The 17,142-nt window shown below is 37.6% G+C and overlaps 1 protein-coding gene across 1 annotated transcript in view; it reads left to right on the forward strand.

The window, feature by feature from the left end:
• Nucleotides 1–17,142, forward strand: part of LOC107549180 (semaphorin-5A-like) — a 163,031-nt gene that overhangs the window by 98,658 nt on the left and 47,231 nt on the right. Inside the window, exons 9-14 of the mRNA XM_016230171.1 lie at nucleotides 1,223–1,427; nucleotides 4,519–4,726; nucleotides 6,155–6,272; nucleotides 9,016–9,197; nucleotides 10,721–10,864; nucleotides 16,339–16,486. Coding sequence (XP_016085657.1) covers nucleotides 1,223–1,427; nucleotides 4,519–4,726; nucleotides 6,155–6,272; nucleotides 9,016–9,197; nucleotides 10,721–10,864; nucleotides 16,339–16,486 — 1,005 coding nt within the window. The remainder of the gene's footprint in view (nucleotides 1–1,222; nucleotides 1,428–4,518; nucleotides 4,727–6,154; nucleotides 6,273–9,015; nucleotides 9,198–10,720; nucleotides 10,865–16,338; nucleotides 16,487–17,142) is intronic.

The raw sequence follows: 17,142 nt of genomic DNA on the forward strand, positions 1-17,142 counted from the left end.
ACATTTTAGGCAGGACGGTTACAATAATAAGAGCTAATAAAGTCTGTATTCATCTCCTGTGGAGTATTGCCAGCCACTTCACAATGACTGAGTCTGAAGTGCATTTAGTTTTAAGACTTTTTTCAGAAATCTAAACTCATGGTCAGACTCTAGTGGTCAGCATGAAGGAATGTATCTGTGTCTAAAGTATTCACCCTAAATTGCTGGTACTTGCTTTATAGTTGGGGGGTTAATCTAAAACAGTTAAATGTGTTTTAATGCGGCTTGAGATCCATGACCAGGCCCAGATGGTGTCTGCACTTTTTATTTACATTTTCTATGCTGATTTTGGGTGAAATTCTCCGGAATTCATTTAAACATTGTAAATTGTGTTGAAAGCCAGTTCGATTACATGTTTCACCTCTAATAACAAACACACAAGCGCCAGATGCTCTGTGACGTGTTCAAATTCTTTGAAAATCTTCAGCGCTTTCTGTGGAATTTGGTGCAGATTCTATGCGTGCTTAGTAATGACCCCATTAAAATGACTTGACTACCATATCTAAACCCTTTAAAAACTGTCTGATCAGCATGGACTTCTTTTTTGGATCAGCTGAATCAGACTTTCTCATCTGGCTTATTGAAGCCAATCTCTGTGACCACAAAGTCCACGTGAGAGGGAAAAAAGTATTTTACTTCATTTATTTTCTCTTTGAAACACAAGGATTCATGACATGATTCGTACAGGAGCCCCACTTTATCTAGCTTGCTGTGACATCTTCATCAAGCATTTGTCCATGTTGTTGAGGCTAGATTTACGAGCTTCAAATTTATAGCTTCCAGCATTGATGGAAAATAGCTTGCCGTATATTCTGTTCTTGAAAGACCAACATGCACCCCATTTGAGTAGAATTATGCCTGCGTTGATCTCCAGCTGATTGATGTTGATTATATGTGATCCAAGAGAGAGTGCAGGTTTTGTGTGCCCAGCCAATTTGTTTCTCTGTATAAAATCGTATTCAGGGAGGAAAACAGTAATTTAGGGAAACAACTGTTTGCCAGATTTCTAAATTCTTTCCTATATATGAAATTATAATGATTTCATACAACAAGGAACAGTGCTTTTGGGTTCTTCAGGCCAACAGCTTTTAGTGACTTTTTTTTTTTGCATTTCTTTACAGACCTTTAATCCTTTTTTTATTATCTGCATCTCTATGTTTGTATATCTCTTGTTCTTTCTCAGTGTGGCACTATAGATTACGGCTCCTATGTGAACTTGACGGAGAGGAATTTGCAGGATGCCCAGAAGTTCATTCTGATGCACGAGGTGGTGCAGCCCGTCGTTCCTGTGCCGTACTTCATGGAGGACAATGTGCGCTTCTCCCATGTGGCTGTGGATGTAGTGCAGGGCAAAGACATGCTCTATCACATCATTTATCTAGCAACAGGTATAGTGCCACATCACCTCTGCATAGAATAAAGAGGAGGTCTGTAAGTAGTATTAACATTTATGTACATTTAATATAGTCTAAAATAAGCACCGTACAGATATACGTCACTGATGAAGGTTAATGGAGTTGCAGCATAAGATGCTCTACTAATGGCACACTACTTGCTGCAGAATTGCAAATGCAGTCCATTAGTTGTGGCAGATGCTAATAGTGAGTGATCAGATTAGTATAGAAGCTCATTTCCTCCTCAGTCAAAAATAGATAAATATAATAATAATAATTTGTAAGATAAAGTTGAAAATAAGAAATAAAGTCACAAATGACAAGTGTGAGGTGTGTGTGTGTGTGTGTGTGTGTGTGTGTGTGTATATAGATCCTATATCCTATTTATATATAGATATATAAAGAATCCTAAAATAAAGGTGTCACAGTTTCTACAAAAAAATTAAGCAGCATTCTGTTTTCAACATCGATGATAATAAGAAATGTTTCTTGAGCAGCGAATCAGCATATTAGAATGATTTCTGAAAGATCATGTGACACTGAAGACTGAATAAATGCTGCCTTTGTGAGCCTATTTCGAAAAAAAAATCTAAAATGTAAATGAACATTAAAGCCTGTAATATTAAAGTAGTCAGAAAATCCCAGGTGGCCGACTTCTCATTAAACCCACAGCTTATTAGAATGTTACTTTTACCATCAAAACTTTGTCGAGTGAAGACTTCTGCATTGCCTTAAGGGAGGCACAGGGCAAAACTGACTCTAGTAATTGGTGGTCCTTTTGAATCATTGGTCTTTGAAGCAAGCAACAGTTGGTCACCAGGCTGAATAAAGGCATTAGACACATAGCAGCGATAAAACATCAAAGGCAGCATCTGCTTACATAGGGGGAAAAAATTACTGTAAACTGTCATTTGCTATCCAGATGCACACCAGAGCTTGTAAAATGTAAACACTTGTTAAAGGGAAGGAGACACTTGTTCAATCGTACAGCATAAAAACACAGGAAAGTCAGGGTTTAAAAGCTGTTTGCTAATTGGGCGAGCAGCATGGCTTTGATTTTATTTCTGAAATACACCAACTGGTTTCGATTATTGGCAGAAGTCAAAGCCTCATGCTGATTTAACAGCATTCACAATGTCTGTCTAGTCTGACAGTGAGGGAATAAAAGAATGGAATAGCAAAAAAGAAAAAAAAAGGATTTGTTCACCCAAAAAATATCGTTGTCAAAATGTCATGTCATTTCAAGCCTGTATGACTTTATTTCTTTGTGGATCAGAAAAAGGAGAATTTTAATGGTCACAAATGGCTCCCGGTCTTAAAAAGCGGTTCATATGGCTCATATTCCAAGTCTTCAAACTTAAAAACTTTTGTGAACTGGTTTAACTGATTCATTAAAAAAGATGTGTTTAGTAAACTTTGTTAATTTAGTATTATTATTTGTTAATTTAGTATTATTTATTTATTTAGTTTGTTTGTTTTAGCCATTTTAATATGTTAACTTAAACTTGAGTTAGTTGTCAAGGCAATATTTCAAATGTATTTGTTTTCATCTAATACTGTATTTGGATCTTTTCTTTTTTTTTGCGCTTTTACATCTTTTGTTTGAAGATTGGAAACTTTAATCCCTATTCATTTTAATTGTATGGAAAACTGGCATATTTTTTTAATTTTTGAAATCTTTCTTTTGATGTTCCAAAATAAAAAGTAAGTCAAACACATTTGGAACAACATGAGGATGAGTAAATTATGAATTAATCATTTAATGCTCAACATTGCAATCACTTGCCATGTATTCCAGGATAATGAAGTGCACTCAAGATTAAAATGTTTGAGAGGTGCTGTAAGATACAGTGGTGTGTAAAAGTGTTGGCCCCCTTCCTGATTTCTTATTTTTTTGCATGTTTGTCACACTTTAATGTTTCAGATCATCAAACAAATTTGAATATTAGTCAAAGAGAACACAAGTAAACACAACATATCTGCTATGGCAAACAGTCCTTTATGTGCCTTTAAGTTAGCCGCAATTCAATTCATGCCAGACAATAATAGCTTAAAATGTGAGGAACGTAGCTGGAATTTCACAGTCGAATGGAATGAAATAGAGCACTGAAGCCTGTTTTGACAAGGGCAGGGACCTAATCAGTGGCTCTAGTATCTAAAAGTTCACTGCCCCGCATGTTGTATGGCTCCTATAAAACACCTGACAGGCCACATTGGCGTGAACAGAAGAATAACAGCAACTAGGATAAAATAGATATTATATAGCTTATCAAACCAATTCAGTTCACTCTTTGTGACATTATGAGACCAATGAATGTCCTCCATGGACTCACAGACCACATGCTCCACAGAGGGATGTGTAACTTGCAAAAGGTGATTCAGCCGATAATTCTGCCCTCCTTTCAACGGCACAAAAGCCACACATTGGAGAAGATAATGAATCTTCTCTGGAGAGTAGTCAGTCTGCCCTCTTTGCCCTTTCTGATCCAAATAGCACATCCATATTTAAGGTGACAGCCCAGGTGGCAGACGAGCACTTTATAGAATTTTCATGTGATTAGAGATATCTGAGGTCATTCTCCACTTCTGCTTCTCTGGCATCATTTCCTTCCAATCTCACCAGGTCATCAGAGATGCCCAACTTGATCACCCCCCCCCCCCCCCCCCCCCCAATGAATGTCCTCCATGGACTCACAGACCACATGCTCCACAGAGGGATGTGTAACTTGCAAAAGGTGATTCAGCCGATAATTCTGCCCTCCTTTCAACGGCACAAAAGCCACACATTGGAGAAGATAATGAATCTTCTCTGGAGAGTAGTCAGTCTGCCCTCTTTGCCCTTTCTGATCCAAATAGCACATCCATATTTAAGGTGACAGCCCAGGTGGCAGACGAGCACTTTATAGAATTTTCATGTGATTAGAGATATCTGAGGTCATTCTCCCCTTCTGCTTCTCTGGCATCATTTCCTTCCAATCTCACCAGGTCATCAGAGATGCCCAACTTGATCCCCCCCCCCCCCCCCCCTTACCTTCTCCCTAATTTCTAACACACTTGTTCTCAAATTTCTCTTTCTACTTTCTAGATTACGGCACTATTAAGAAGGTGCTCTCTCCGCTGAACCAGACCATGGGCAGCTGTTTGCTGGATGAGATTGAGCTTTTCCCCCCAAAGAAGAGGCAGCCAATCCGCAGCCTGCTCATACTCCACAGCCGCAGTGAGCTATTTGTGGGAGTCAGAGATCTGGTCATCAAAATCCCCCTGATGCGCTGCAACTTCCACAAGTCTAGAGAGTGAGTACTGCTGCTTCTCAACAGATAGATATCAATGTCTCAAGGTAGAAATTCATAACTATTTCCCAAAGTTTTGATTCCTGGCAAGATAAATGATACTACTAATCTAACGAATGCATACATGCCTGCAACTGACATTTTTTTTCACTGCGCAAGAATAAACATAATGTCACAAAGATCGTCTGCCAGAGGGCAACAAAGAACAATCATCATGTTTGGCATTGTGCCTCCAGGCCTTCATATCAAGAGCACTTCTCTAATCTCTGCTCATAAGGGGAGATGGCAGCCTGTTCATCATCCCTCTCCATTTGCATTCCAATGAAAAACTATTGAGTTATGTGAATTTGAGCTGAGTTTTGCCTGATGAGCTTTTTCTATCCTCTTAAGCGGTTAAAGATTGGGAGAGTTCAATTACTCACACCTCTATACTTTCTGGCACCAAAAAGGGGAACTGATGCACATTTTGTTTTAATAAAGTCACATGCCATAACAGGGCAATTTTAAAGTGCCTGGTTTACACTGCTGACACTCACATTGTATGTATTGTATTGTGTCACTGTACTCTAAATTGTATGGCACTGAACGCTTGGCTTCATTTTTCCATCCATGCTGATGACTGCTGTGATAGTCCTCAATGAGTTTGAAAAGCTATTTGGTGCATCTCAGGGCTCGTCTCTGTTTCTGATGAAAGTTATTACCAGCACTCAAGGGAAATATTGCCAGATTAAGTTATGCCAAAGCAAGCAATATTCATAATAAGAAGCATGTGTGCTCTTTAAGGTGTTTAACTTTTTAAAGGGTTCATATCATATGTTTTTACCATTCTATTTATTTCCCAGAGGTACACTTATACAGTTATTCAACTTTGTTGCTCTTCTTAGTGTCATAATTTAATTTACATGATGATTTTTCAACCCGTCTTTTTTTTCTCTTAGAGTTAAACAGGCTGTTTTTAACCCTGTGCCTTTTAGACCTTTATGTAAATGCCTTCTTGGATGTGCAGAGCTGTAGGTGCTACACACAGCCAGGAACAGCATATTTTTAGTGGACTTTTACAATTACAACTTTTACAAAATATTAATTATTTTATTTTTATTTTTTTAGTTCTACTGGTGTTTATGAACAATGTGATCTGTCCTATTTGTTCTTGTTTCAAGTTTCTGATGGTTAAAGTCTTCAAGTTTCTGAAGCCAGAAAGGATTTTATAAGCCTTATTTGTGGTTTAATGTCAATATATGATGTTTTTGGACTGGGAAGGAAGTTTTCAGTTGTAAAACCTGTGAACAGTATGCTTTCATAAAGGAAAATTGAATTTCTCGTTACATGACCTCTTCACTTCTGCTCTTCTTTTGTCTTCTTTCAGTTGATTAATGTTGCCGTAAACTTTTGTATCACGATGAGCATCTGTTCTTTCTCTCTCTCTCTCAGTGCCTGTGTGGGGGCCAGGGATCCGTACTGCGGCTGGGATCTGGTGCTCAAGAAATGCACCACCCTGGAAGAAAGCGTCAGCATGAGCCAATGGGAACAAAGCATCACACGGTGTCCTGTGAGTATCCAGAATGCACTTCAATCATTCACGCAGTGCCTCAGCCCTTAAAGCCAAATGTTTTTTTCGTATGAAGACTCTTGATGCTGATCCAGTATGTCCGTGAAGAACAGTGACAAATGCGCCTGCTTCAACTGTAACTTTCAGGATCAACTTTTTTTCTCATAACAGCAGACACTCTTAGAAGTGTTTTATAACAATGTTGAGGAAACATTGCAGGTGATGGACAGACTTTTTTCAGCTTTTGCAGCAAAACAAGCTTTCCCTCCTTCTGAACTCAAAAAGAGAATATAAGGCTAATAGTAAATAGCGCTTGTGTGCAAATAAACAAAGTGCTGCAGAATTTGCCATCAGCCATGTTTCTGTTGAATGGCATTCTCTGGTAACATTGCTTCATATTCCCACACTCCTTTGTGCTGACATGTGCCCCTGCCTGAGGCCTCCGTGCCTGTAGATCACTCTCAGAACCTTCGTCCAATCCATCACGTCCCTCCCATGTACAGTGGCTCTGAAAATATTTAGACACTTGCTCTTCAAGTGATTTCATGTTCTAAAGCTTACATGCAGTGTTCTGTGTGATACCCCAGCTCTGAAAGCACAATCCACACACACACACACACACACACACACATATTTGTAGACACCCAGATACTATAAACTATATCAGGCGTCGTGGCAGTCTCACGGGGTCTTTAGGTAAAAGACCTTGAAGCTTGTAGCTTTAGCTGAGAAATTATATTTTGTGTAATAGCAAGTTGCCTCCCATGCTGCCCGAAGAAAGCAGCGTGGAACTTTTGAACACAAACAGGGAAGTGTAAAAGTGTGGGTGGCTTCTGTCTCAGAGTCACTAGAATGCAAGATTTATATTGATTTAGTTTCACACGTGTTGTTTACACATATTGGTTACACATTTTGAGGTCCAGATATCTTTTAAAATGTGAAATCCAAAATGTGCCACAAACATGTTAAGCCGAAGTACTCACATGGAAGATGCAGATTTGAATCCGCCTGCTAAATGTTCCAATTTCATTCACCTTCTTTTACAAGGTCATTGTCGTGATGCCTCTTTTTTGTGTCCAAAACTTTTATTTCCTAAAACATGCAATGACTGTTTTTGTTTTGTTTTGTTAGGGGTTTTCTGTTTTTTGTTTTGTGATTTTTGGTTTGTTTTGGGGGGTTTTCTGTTTGTTTGTTTGTTTCCAATTTCATTCACTTTCTCTTACAAGGTCAATGACGTGATGCCTCTTTTTTTGTGTCCAAACCTTTTGTTTCCTAAAACACGCAATGACTGTTTTGCTTTGTTTTGTTAGTTTTTTTTTCTGTTTTGTGTTTTGTGATTTTGGTTTGTTTTTGGGGGGTTTTCTGATTGTTTGTTTGTTTGTATTTTGGGTGGAACTGTAACTGATATTGTATTTAAAAAGTAATAAACAATTCAGAAAAGGTTAAAATAATGGAAAAAAGTTTTGATAGTTGGTTAAAATTTTGCCAATGTTTTTATTTTTATTTTTTCTTTCTTTCTTAAGGTTTTGATTCACTTGTGTTTTATAGTTCTAGTAAAACCCCTGTGTCAAAGTTAGTCATTTCTAAAATATATCAGATAATTTAAGCTTCTTTTGACATAGCAAGATTAGTTCAGGTTGTCAGATGTGATATTCAATGTGATATTCATGTTTTAAAAAGATCAAATGACTGCATATATTATCTTTTCAACAATTTTTGTCATCTCGACATTGTCCTTTGGCCCATCTGTTCTTTAACCCATTACTAACAACAACCATGAAAATAATTTTTAATCATTCTTTTTTGATAAAATACAATTCAACCACACACACACAAAAGAAAAAAAAAACTTTTTCTGTAATGATACCACATACACTAACACATCCTGGTCATTTGATATAGTCCTTTTGGATAATACACCCACATATTTTTTACGCATTCATCTGCAGGGTAAGATTGTGTCCAGGTGTCTGAGGTTGAGTGTCAGATCTAAAATGACTTCAGTAGTAGAGCACGGTAATGCTAGATGGAGACACACTTCATTCACAAAGCCCATCTGGAGGCTGACACGGTATGGAAATAAACAAAGAACTACATTTGTTTGGAAAAAACATTAACTTACTGTATCATCCCAGTCTTAAAACTGGCAGAAACCCCATCTATATTTAAAGGAGAAGCGAGGCCTTTGAAAATTAGGTTTGTTTTTACTTTTCCACCACACTGGAAATGTGACTCTTATGCATTCTGTACACAAAGAGCACAAACAATTTCTCTCCACACATAGAGTCATTTATTCTTCTCAATTCATAACGCATTGACAATCTTTTCCACAGAATTCATTGTGTTTTATGCGCTAGATAACATTACCTTCTCCTTTTGTTCATAAAATATGTTGACCTGTATCTGATACCTCAGATGTTAATAACCAGAGTGCAATAACAAAATTGCATTAACTATTCATTACTACATTCTCATATAATGCCTCAAATGAAAAATATTTGCTCATTGTAAAGCATGTTCACTTTCCAAAGAGGAGCCCGTGCTATTTTCAGCTATCACAACTCTAATATGCTGAGAGTTATATTTTAGTTTGGATTCATCTAATAACCTGCAAATGTGACCTTATCTGCAGTAATCATTTATTTGCATTCATATTTTGTTTACTTGTTTCTGTGCCCATTTACTATTTATGTGCTCTCTTTCTGTTGTGTGTGGTTATGTATGTGTGTGTGTGTGTGTGTAGGTGAGGAACGTGACTGTGGATGGTCATTTTGGAGCCTGGTCAGGATGGAAAGCTTGCAGTCATAGTGATGGCGGCAGTGTTGGTTCATGCCAGTGTCGGACTCGAGCATGTGACAGCCCGAGCCCTCAGTGTGGAGGGCAGCCGTGCCAAGGAATCAGTGTTGAGGTGGCCAACTGCTCCAGGTATACAAATGTTCATACAAAGAATAAAGCACAAACAGGAAGTTACACATTCAACTTTAAGCATAACCGATTTATATGGAAGCCTTTTTCCACCTCAAAGTAAAAAACATAAGGTATTAGTGACTTAAAGTATCACAATTGCAACATTATTTCTTGTACTTTATATCTCACAATTGTAACTTGGTTTCTCAGAATTATCATTTTAAATCTGAGAATTGCTATTTTTAATGACAATTGTAATTTCACGTCTCACAGTTATTTTATTTCTAATAATTGCGACTTTATATCTCATAATCATATAAAGTGACTATATTTTGCAATTGTGCATTGATTTGCGTAATTGTTATTTTATATCTCACGATTTCACAGTTGTGATTTTGTAAACTTTACATCTCACAATAATTTTATATCTCATATTTGTTACTTTCTATCATACAATGTGACTTGTAATTCCTTTTTCCACCTCAAAGTAAAAATCATAAGGTATTAGTGACTTAAAGTATCACAATTGCAACATTATTTCTTGTACTTTATATCTCACAATTGTAACTTGGTTTCTCAGAATTATCATTTTAAATCTGAGAATTGCTATTTTTAATGACAATTGTAATTTCACGTCTCACAGTTATTTTATTTCTAATAATTGCGACTTTATATCTCATAATCATATAAAGTGACTATATTTTGCAATTGTGCATTGATTTGCGTAATTGTTATTTTATATCTCACGATTTCACAGTTGTGATTTTGTAAACTTTACATCTCACAATAATTTTATATCTCATATTTGTTACTTTCTATCATACAATGTGACTTGTAATTGCTCATTTATTTCCCTCAGTTATCTTAATTAGAAATTTTTGACTCACAATATGACTTTAAATATCGCAGGTGCGACTTGATGTCTCACAACTGTTACTTTTTTCTCATAATTATGACTTTATATCCCACATTGTGACTATATTTCGCAATTGTGCCTTGAGTTTTTTTGTAATTGTTTTTGTTTGACAAATTCAAATTCATATTCATATTTCACAGTTGTGATTTTATCTCAGTTGTTACTTTATTTCTCATAATTGCAACTTTATATCTCACAATTGCAAAATTCCTTGAAGGCCACTTTATGTCTCATAATGTGACTTTAATGGCTTGTAATTGTGTGTGTATCTTCCTAAATGGAAAGTTTATCGTAATGTGATTTTATATCATGTAGTGTGACTTAATTTATTTGTAAATTACTTTTTTTTTTTAATTAATTTCCTGTTTTAATCCTCACTCTCAAGTGGAAACAAGCTTCCATACCATGACATGAAAAAGCAATTTTTGAGAAATAAAAGTTGCTGTGTGATTCTAAACAAATTTTCAAGACTAAATAATTTCATACAATTATGTTGTTTCCATTGTAAACAGGCTTAGAACAGTCTTAACAAAGATCCTCAGTTAACAAACTGAAGGTCAGATTATACCAGCCAGCTGTGCCAGCGTTTGATTAGTGATTACTGCCATAACATATCCATCCTCAGAAACGGGGCATGGACGCCATGGACGGCATGGGCTCCTTGCAGCACCAGCTGTGGGATCGGATTCCAGGTCCGACAGCGTTCCTGCAGCAACCCCACTCCCCGCCATGGAGGACGTGTTTGTGTGGGCCAGAACCGTGAAGAGAGGTAAAGAAAAGCGAGACAGCTCATTATATATGCAAATGTATTCGTTTTTTGGAATTTACACTCAAAATCCACAAAATCTCAGGGGAGAAATGCCTGTTTGAAAGGGCATGATGCTTCTTTTGTTTGTTCCTTTCATTCTCACCTGCTGCATGTGTGATTGCTGCTGTGATTGCATGGCAGTTGACGATAATGAATAAATATATGCAGCTCATTTTATTGCTTTTTTATTACTCATCCTATTATGCAATGTTCATCTCTAGAAAGCTTGTTAGTACATAACTAGAATCACACAAACCAAATGCTTGAATGGAGGAGTGAGAGAGGTTCTTCTTTATCTGCCCCATAATTTGTGTGACTGACATCCAATTAAAAATAAACATGCTAAGGCTTGCTAATTACAGAGACTGCAGCCACAGACTCCACATACACATGCTCAAACACTGTAGGTATGATAGTGCACCATCTAATCATGGCAGATTTATGTTTAAACTGCGCTGCCCTGAGAATGTGTGAGGTTTCTAAGCAACAGTGCATTGCAGCTGAAAAATTAGACCTGAAGTGCTGGGATGAAGAGAAGTCGAGAGAGGCATCTGTTGGAAACAGTTGTGGTCTCTCTGTTGAAGGTGCCAACTTTTCCCAGCTCACAATTCAGGTTTTTGTACATTTTTATCTCTATTATGACTTATGTTAAAGACATCATTGTTTATTCCCTGAAACTCAGCGGTTCCTCTAGCAGGGCAGAAAAAGATAAGGAAATTATCTCTTTATTATCTTAGTAGTTTCTGCTAGACCAGAGGTAAATAATTGGTTTTGCTTCAGGACTCAAGTGGCGGCCAACAAGGTGAAACAAAATGGTACTGGACTAAATTGAAAAATTGACCGTTTTGTAAATGTAACTTGCTATAACTATGCATGATTTAAAAAATAATAAATAGAAGATGACATTTTAACAATATAACAAACTGAGTTCAGGTTTGCCAAGATGTCTGCAATCACAAGTCATAAACTTTCTAATTTCACTTCATCCAGTTATCCCAAGCTCATGATATGAGCCATGCTATCCACATTAATTTTATAATTTTATACTTATACTGTATTTAAAAAAATGCCTCATTTATTTCTACTTTTATGTTTCCTAAGCAATTTCAGGATAAACATCTGAGACAAAGTTCATACCTACTAGAGTTCTTGAAAATATATTTCATCTAAGTGTCTTGGCCTATGAAGGAGCAACTGCTGAGCAATAACATTTTCCTGTGAGATGGGACAGAACGAGCATGCCACGGTTTTTGAGTCACCCTAGAAACACAGACATGAGGCTTAAGACATGAAGAATGTTGCAGATTGGTAGTTTTTCTTTTTCTTTCTTTTTTCTTTTTTTATGCAGGTGACTGTGAAGCAGACGATTTCTGCCACCTCTTGCATTTTCCATCTCCTGCCCCCCACTTACACTCTTTATTCAAGGCGCTGGGGCACTTGATGCCCTTAGGTGTCTGAGCATAAAGGCTGTGAATAATCAGCAGAAAAGTTCTGGTGCAAGCTTTGAGTTTGGCTCTAGTCTAGCTAGTCTACAAGCCCCTGCGAGTTTTTCACACCACCCATCCATTCTAATACAACACCTCGACCAGCCCAGCGGTGCATAATGGCTGTGAAAACATATCTGGGGAGCGCGTCAGGGCCCACAGTTTTCATTTAAGGTTGAAGGGAGCCGAGTTAATAGCTCAAAAGTGCTTTGTCAGTTCCCTTAGCAGGACCCTGCTTCGGACCAAAAGAAGAAAGCAACATTCCTGTTTTTGTTCTACTCGGGCTACAGCAAAATCTCTATAGTTCGGGGTCTTTTGTCTGATATTGAAAGAAGTTTGGATTCACTTGTTAGTGCTGCGGGGAAATTTTTTTCTGTAAGTCCTGCTCAGCCATTGGGCATCTGTTCAGAGGTATTCAGCTCATATGTACAGTCACGCTTTATTCCCTGTTTGCGCACATGCTGCCAGATGGCAAAGTCCTCAGCACGCAACTCTGCTGTGGGTCAGTCACCATGAGATGTCTTCAGTGAGGGAAAGAGAAAGAAAGAAAAAGAGAGAGTGCGAGATTCAGCTAAAGTGATGCTTCAGTCAAAAATAAATATTCTTTCCTCATTTACTCACCCTTTTGTTGTTCAGAAATCATTCTAAATCAGCTGACACCACGTGATGTTGAGTCAGCCGACCGGTCCAGATATTTAACATGCTAGATATTTGTTTGTCAGTGAGCCTCTTTGATGCGTCGTTGAGTAGTTCACACATAAAGATTGACGAGTGCTGATCACCCCTTCGATTTTCCCCCAATCACAGCCTGACCTGTCCGCAAGCTCGTTGACTTGCAAATCCGGCTTAAATCGAGCATAAAATCCTGTAGTGTGTACTTGGCTTTACTGACCCCAAACTTTAAACAGTAGTGTACATATTTCATATAAATAATATTTCTTAATATTATATGTTATTATCCTGTACATAGTATATACAAACCCAATTCCAAAAAAGTTGGGACACTGTACAAATTGTGAGTAAAAAAGGAATGGAATAATTTACAAATCTCATAAACTTATATTTTATTCACAATAGAATATAGATAACATATCAAATGTTGAAAGTGAGACATTTTGAAATGTCATGCCAAATATTGGCTCATTTTGGATTTCATGAGAGCTACACATTCCAAAAAAGGTGGGACAGGTAGCAATAAGAGGCCGGAAAAATTAAATGTACATATAAGGAACAGCTGGAAGACCAATTTGCAACTTATTAGGTCAATTGACAACATGATTGGGTATAAAAAGAGCCTCTCAGAGTGGCAGTGTCTCTCAGAAGTCAAGATGGGCAGAGGATCACCAATTCCCGTATATATATCCAAGTTCTAGAATGCTATATGCTCCCATCCAGACGTCGTGTCTTTCAGGGAAGACCTTGCATTTTCCAACATGACAATGCCAGACCACATACTGCATCAATTACAACATTATGGCTGCATAGAAGAAGGATCCGGGTACTGAAATGGCCAGCCTGCAGTCCAGATCTTTCACCCATAGAAAACATTTGGCGCATCATAAAGAGGAAGATGCGACAAAGAAGACCTAAGACAGTTGAGCAACTAGAAGCCTGTATTAGACAAGAATGGGACAACATTCCTATTCCTAAACTTGAGCAACTTGTCTCCTCAGTCCCCAGACATTTGCAGACTTATAAAAAGAAGAGGGGATGCCACACAGTGGTAAACATTGCCTTGTCCCAACTTTTTTGAGATGTGTTGATGCCATGAAATTTAAAATCAACTTATTTTTCCCTTAAAATGATACATTTTCTCAGTTTAAACATTTGATATGTCATCTGTTGCATTCTGAATAAAATATTGAAATGTGAAACTTCCACATTGCATTCTGTTTTTATTCACAATTTGTACAGTGTCCCAACTTTTTTGGAATCGGGTTTGTAAATGAAAAGAACATGTTCCATGCCTGCATTGGCTCTGGCACCAGCACCCTTTTGTTGGACAAGGGACGTTACGCACTCAGGGGCTTGGAGCCTAGTGACCAACTCTCTCTGTAAGTCTCAGGTCATGCAGCCTGAGGCTTTGGAGGTCTCTGAGAGTGGCCCCACTGGCCTGGTCCATAATCCAGCACTGGTCCGGAGCCATATATCTATCCTGGCACAGGGTGTCAGTAAACACAGAGCCAGCAACTCCCATCCATTTGTGCTCAGAAACTCTCTAAAACAAAACAGAACGCCTGCAGGCAAAAGAACTGTTGTCGTAACACTCCAGTACTTTGTTCTGCTTGAAATCCATTTGATAAATGAAGGTGTTTTTACATGCTCCCTCATTCTCTTCATACACCATCTCAAATGTGCTATTAATTACCACTTCTTGTTCTTTTGATCGTTTGTTTCTTTCCCCTTTTTTGTGCCAGAACAGGGGCAAACTTGTTAAACTTAGCAAATCCGATTTGAATGAACAGTATTTGCATATGCAAATTGGCAGTGGGTTTCCCTTGGCTATAAATCTTTCTTATATGGATCTCTCGACTTTTTTATTGCACGCTACATCACAACAAGTTGCCCTGATCAGTAGTTCTCTAACGGGAATGTGTACCGCTTCCTATTTTTGGATACTTTTTCTTTTTCATATTTGAAACTGATAATGTTCTCTTATTTTCTCATTTGAAAATAAAAAATTATCATCAGACTTCTCTTTTGAAGAAAGTGTTTGCAGGCACAAGAAAATAAAAATGCACCTTGTGTAATTTCCCCCGGAGTGTTCTACAGTTCTACAGATAAATATTGCCCATATGGAAGGCTATACCATGATTTTCTTTCCTCATACAAAAAATTTTTTTTCGCTGGAAGAGTGTGGCGTTAATTTCGGCAGGCAAATAGAAATTTTGTTAATAAATTGCAAACTATAATCAGCCTAATTTACATAAAAAAGAGATGTCTGTAGTGAAAAGAATGACAGTGGCTTCATGTAAATACTCAAGCCATAGCATTACCACCTGGTTAAAATAAATCGTGAATAGTTAAGATGACATTTTTTTCCTGGAAATGTTTCATACAAAAAGTGTAGGGGGGGGATCAAATAAAATGAATATGATTTTAGTTAACTTTTTGATTTGATGTGTTTTTAGCACTTAAAATCAGTAAGAATTTGTTTTCCTGCTTTATTTGTATCCTGCTTACATCTGTGCTCATTTTTTATGGTTCGGGGGTCATCACAGGCTCAGGATGGTTGAGGTTATTTTTTAATTCATTTTCCGAGCCTTTGTTCTGATTATGACCGTATCTTCAAAAGGAAGCTGACTTCATTTATTATTCGCTTCCTTTCAAAGATCTGATTGCAGTGAGACCACATGAAAGCTGGAATGATTGAGTTTGTGTGTCCAATCATCATGCTTTATACCAATTACCTTTATACCAACTACTTTTCAATTACAACTACTCGAACAATGGGCCCAGAAAACCTCCTCTGCCTGCAGACCTCATTTAGATAATACACATCTCCATCAGTGCTCATTACACTAAGGTTAACCTAGGCATTTCCTGTCCTTGGAGACCTACACAACTGCTAGCCATTCATTATCTCTTGTTTGCTGTTCCTACCTGAGTTAGTTAAATATTTTTTTCCTTGTTCAAAGGTATAAACTTGTTTTGTTAAACACATGGATTTTTTAATGGCTCTTTTATATGTCAGCATGAATTCACCATTTCTTGATGCACCAAGTACTTCTAAATGGTTTACCATTAGTTTCTATTATGGTGTACTATCGTTTCGGGGGAGAAAGAAATTGAAAATGATTATATTCTTACTTCTTTTTTATTTAATCATTTGTGCTTATTGAGGCCATTGTTTTTATTGCATAATCAGGATGTTTGAGTGAATAACTAGGAGATGAGTTTTTGAATAAATTTTTATTTGCATGCTGAAATGTTTGTTTTAATCTGTTTTAGATACTGCAATGAGCACCTGCCCTGCCCCCCACATGTCTATTGGTCAGCATGGTCTCCATGGGAACGCTGCACAGTTCCATGCGGCGGTGGGATCCAGTCGCGACGACGAACGTGCGAGAATGGAAACGAATGCCCTGGATGCAGCGTTGTATGTCACTTTCATATTATTACTCTAGAATTTTTTACATCCCAAACTTTTGAACAGTAGTGAACATATCTGCATTTATATCTGCAATCCCAAAATGAATTTCCTCCTTTGGAAAGCTGGGAGGAGCTTTCCATGTATTGTACATTAGCATTGCAAGAGTAAGCTGGGATTTTCCACTCATGAGTTAGCTGTGATATTCTTACTCTACTTTTAAAACCAGTCACCCACTCGCTGCTAGTTTAGAATAAGTCCATCTCACATGACCACGGTTCACTTTTCATGCCATTCGTGGACGTGGTTGGGTGATTTAGAGAATCTGGAACAGCTTTAAATAGTTCATTTGCTATTTAAATTTATTTGTAAGGAATAATAACATCTGTCCAGTTTAGAAATCAAGGCTGTCAACCGTTTCGATCTTTGCTGCTTAATCAATGGCACCTGGGAGACACAATGGCTTAAGAGAAAGTTCAGACGTTCCTGTGAGTCCTAATAGTAATGCTCTGTCAAATTGTGTGCTTGTTTAGCCTCAAGGCCAGCTGACTGAGATCCATCACAATGTAGATGACACCAAAAACACCAACACACTGAAGTATGCTTGGAATGCCACAGAGGCTGTGAGGGCAGCAACATCATGTCGATATATATATATATATATA

This window comes from Sinocyclocheilus grahami, unplaced genomic scaffold (assembly GCF_001515645.1).
Source record: "Sinocyclocheilus grahami isolate Dianchi unplaced genomic scaffold, SAMN03320097.WGS_v1.1 scaffold365.1, whole genome shotgun sequence".
Classification (NCBI taxonomy): Eukaryota; Metazoa; Chordata; class Actinopteri; order Cypriniformes; family Cyprinidae; genus Sinocyclocheilus; species Sinocyclocheilus grahami.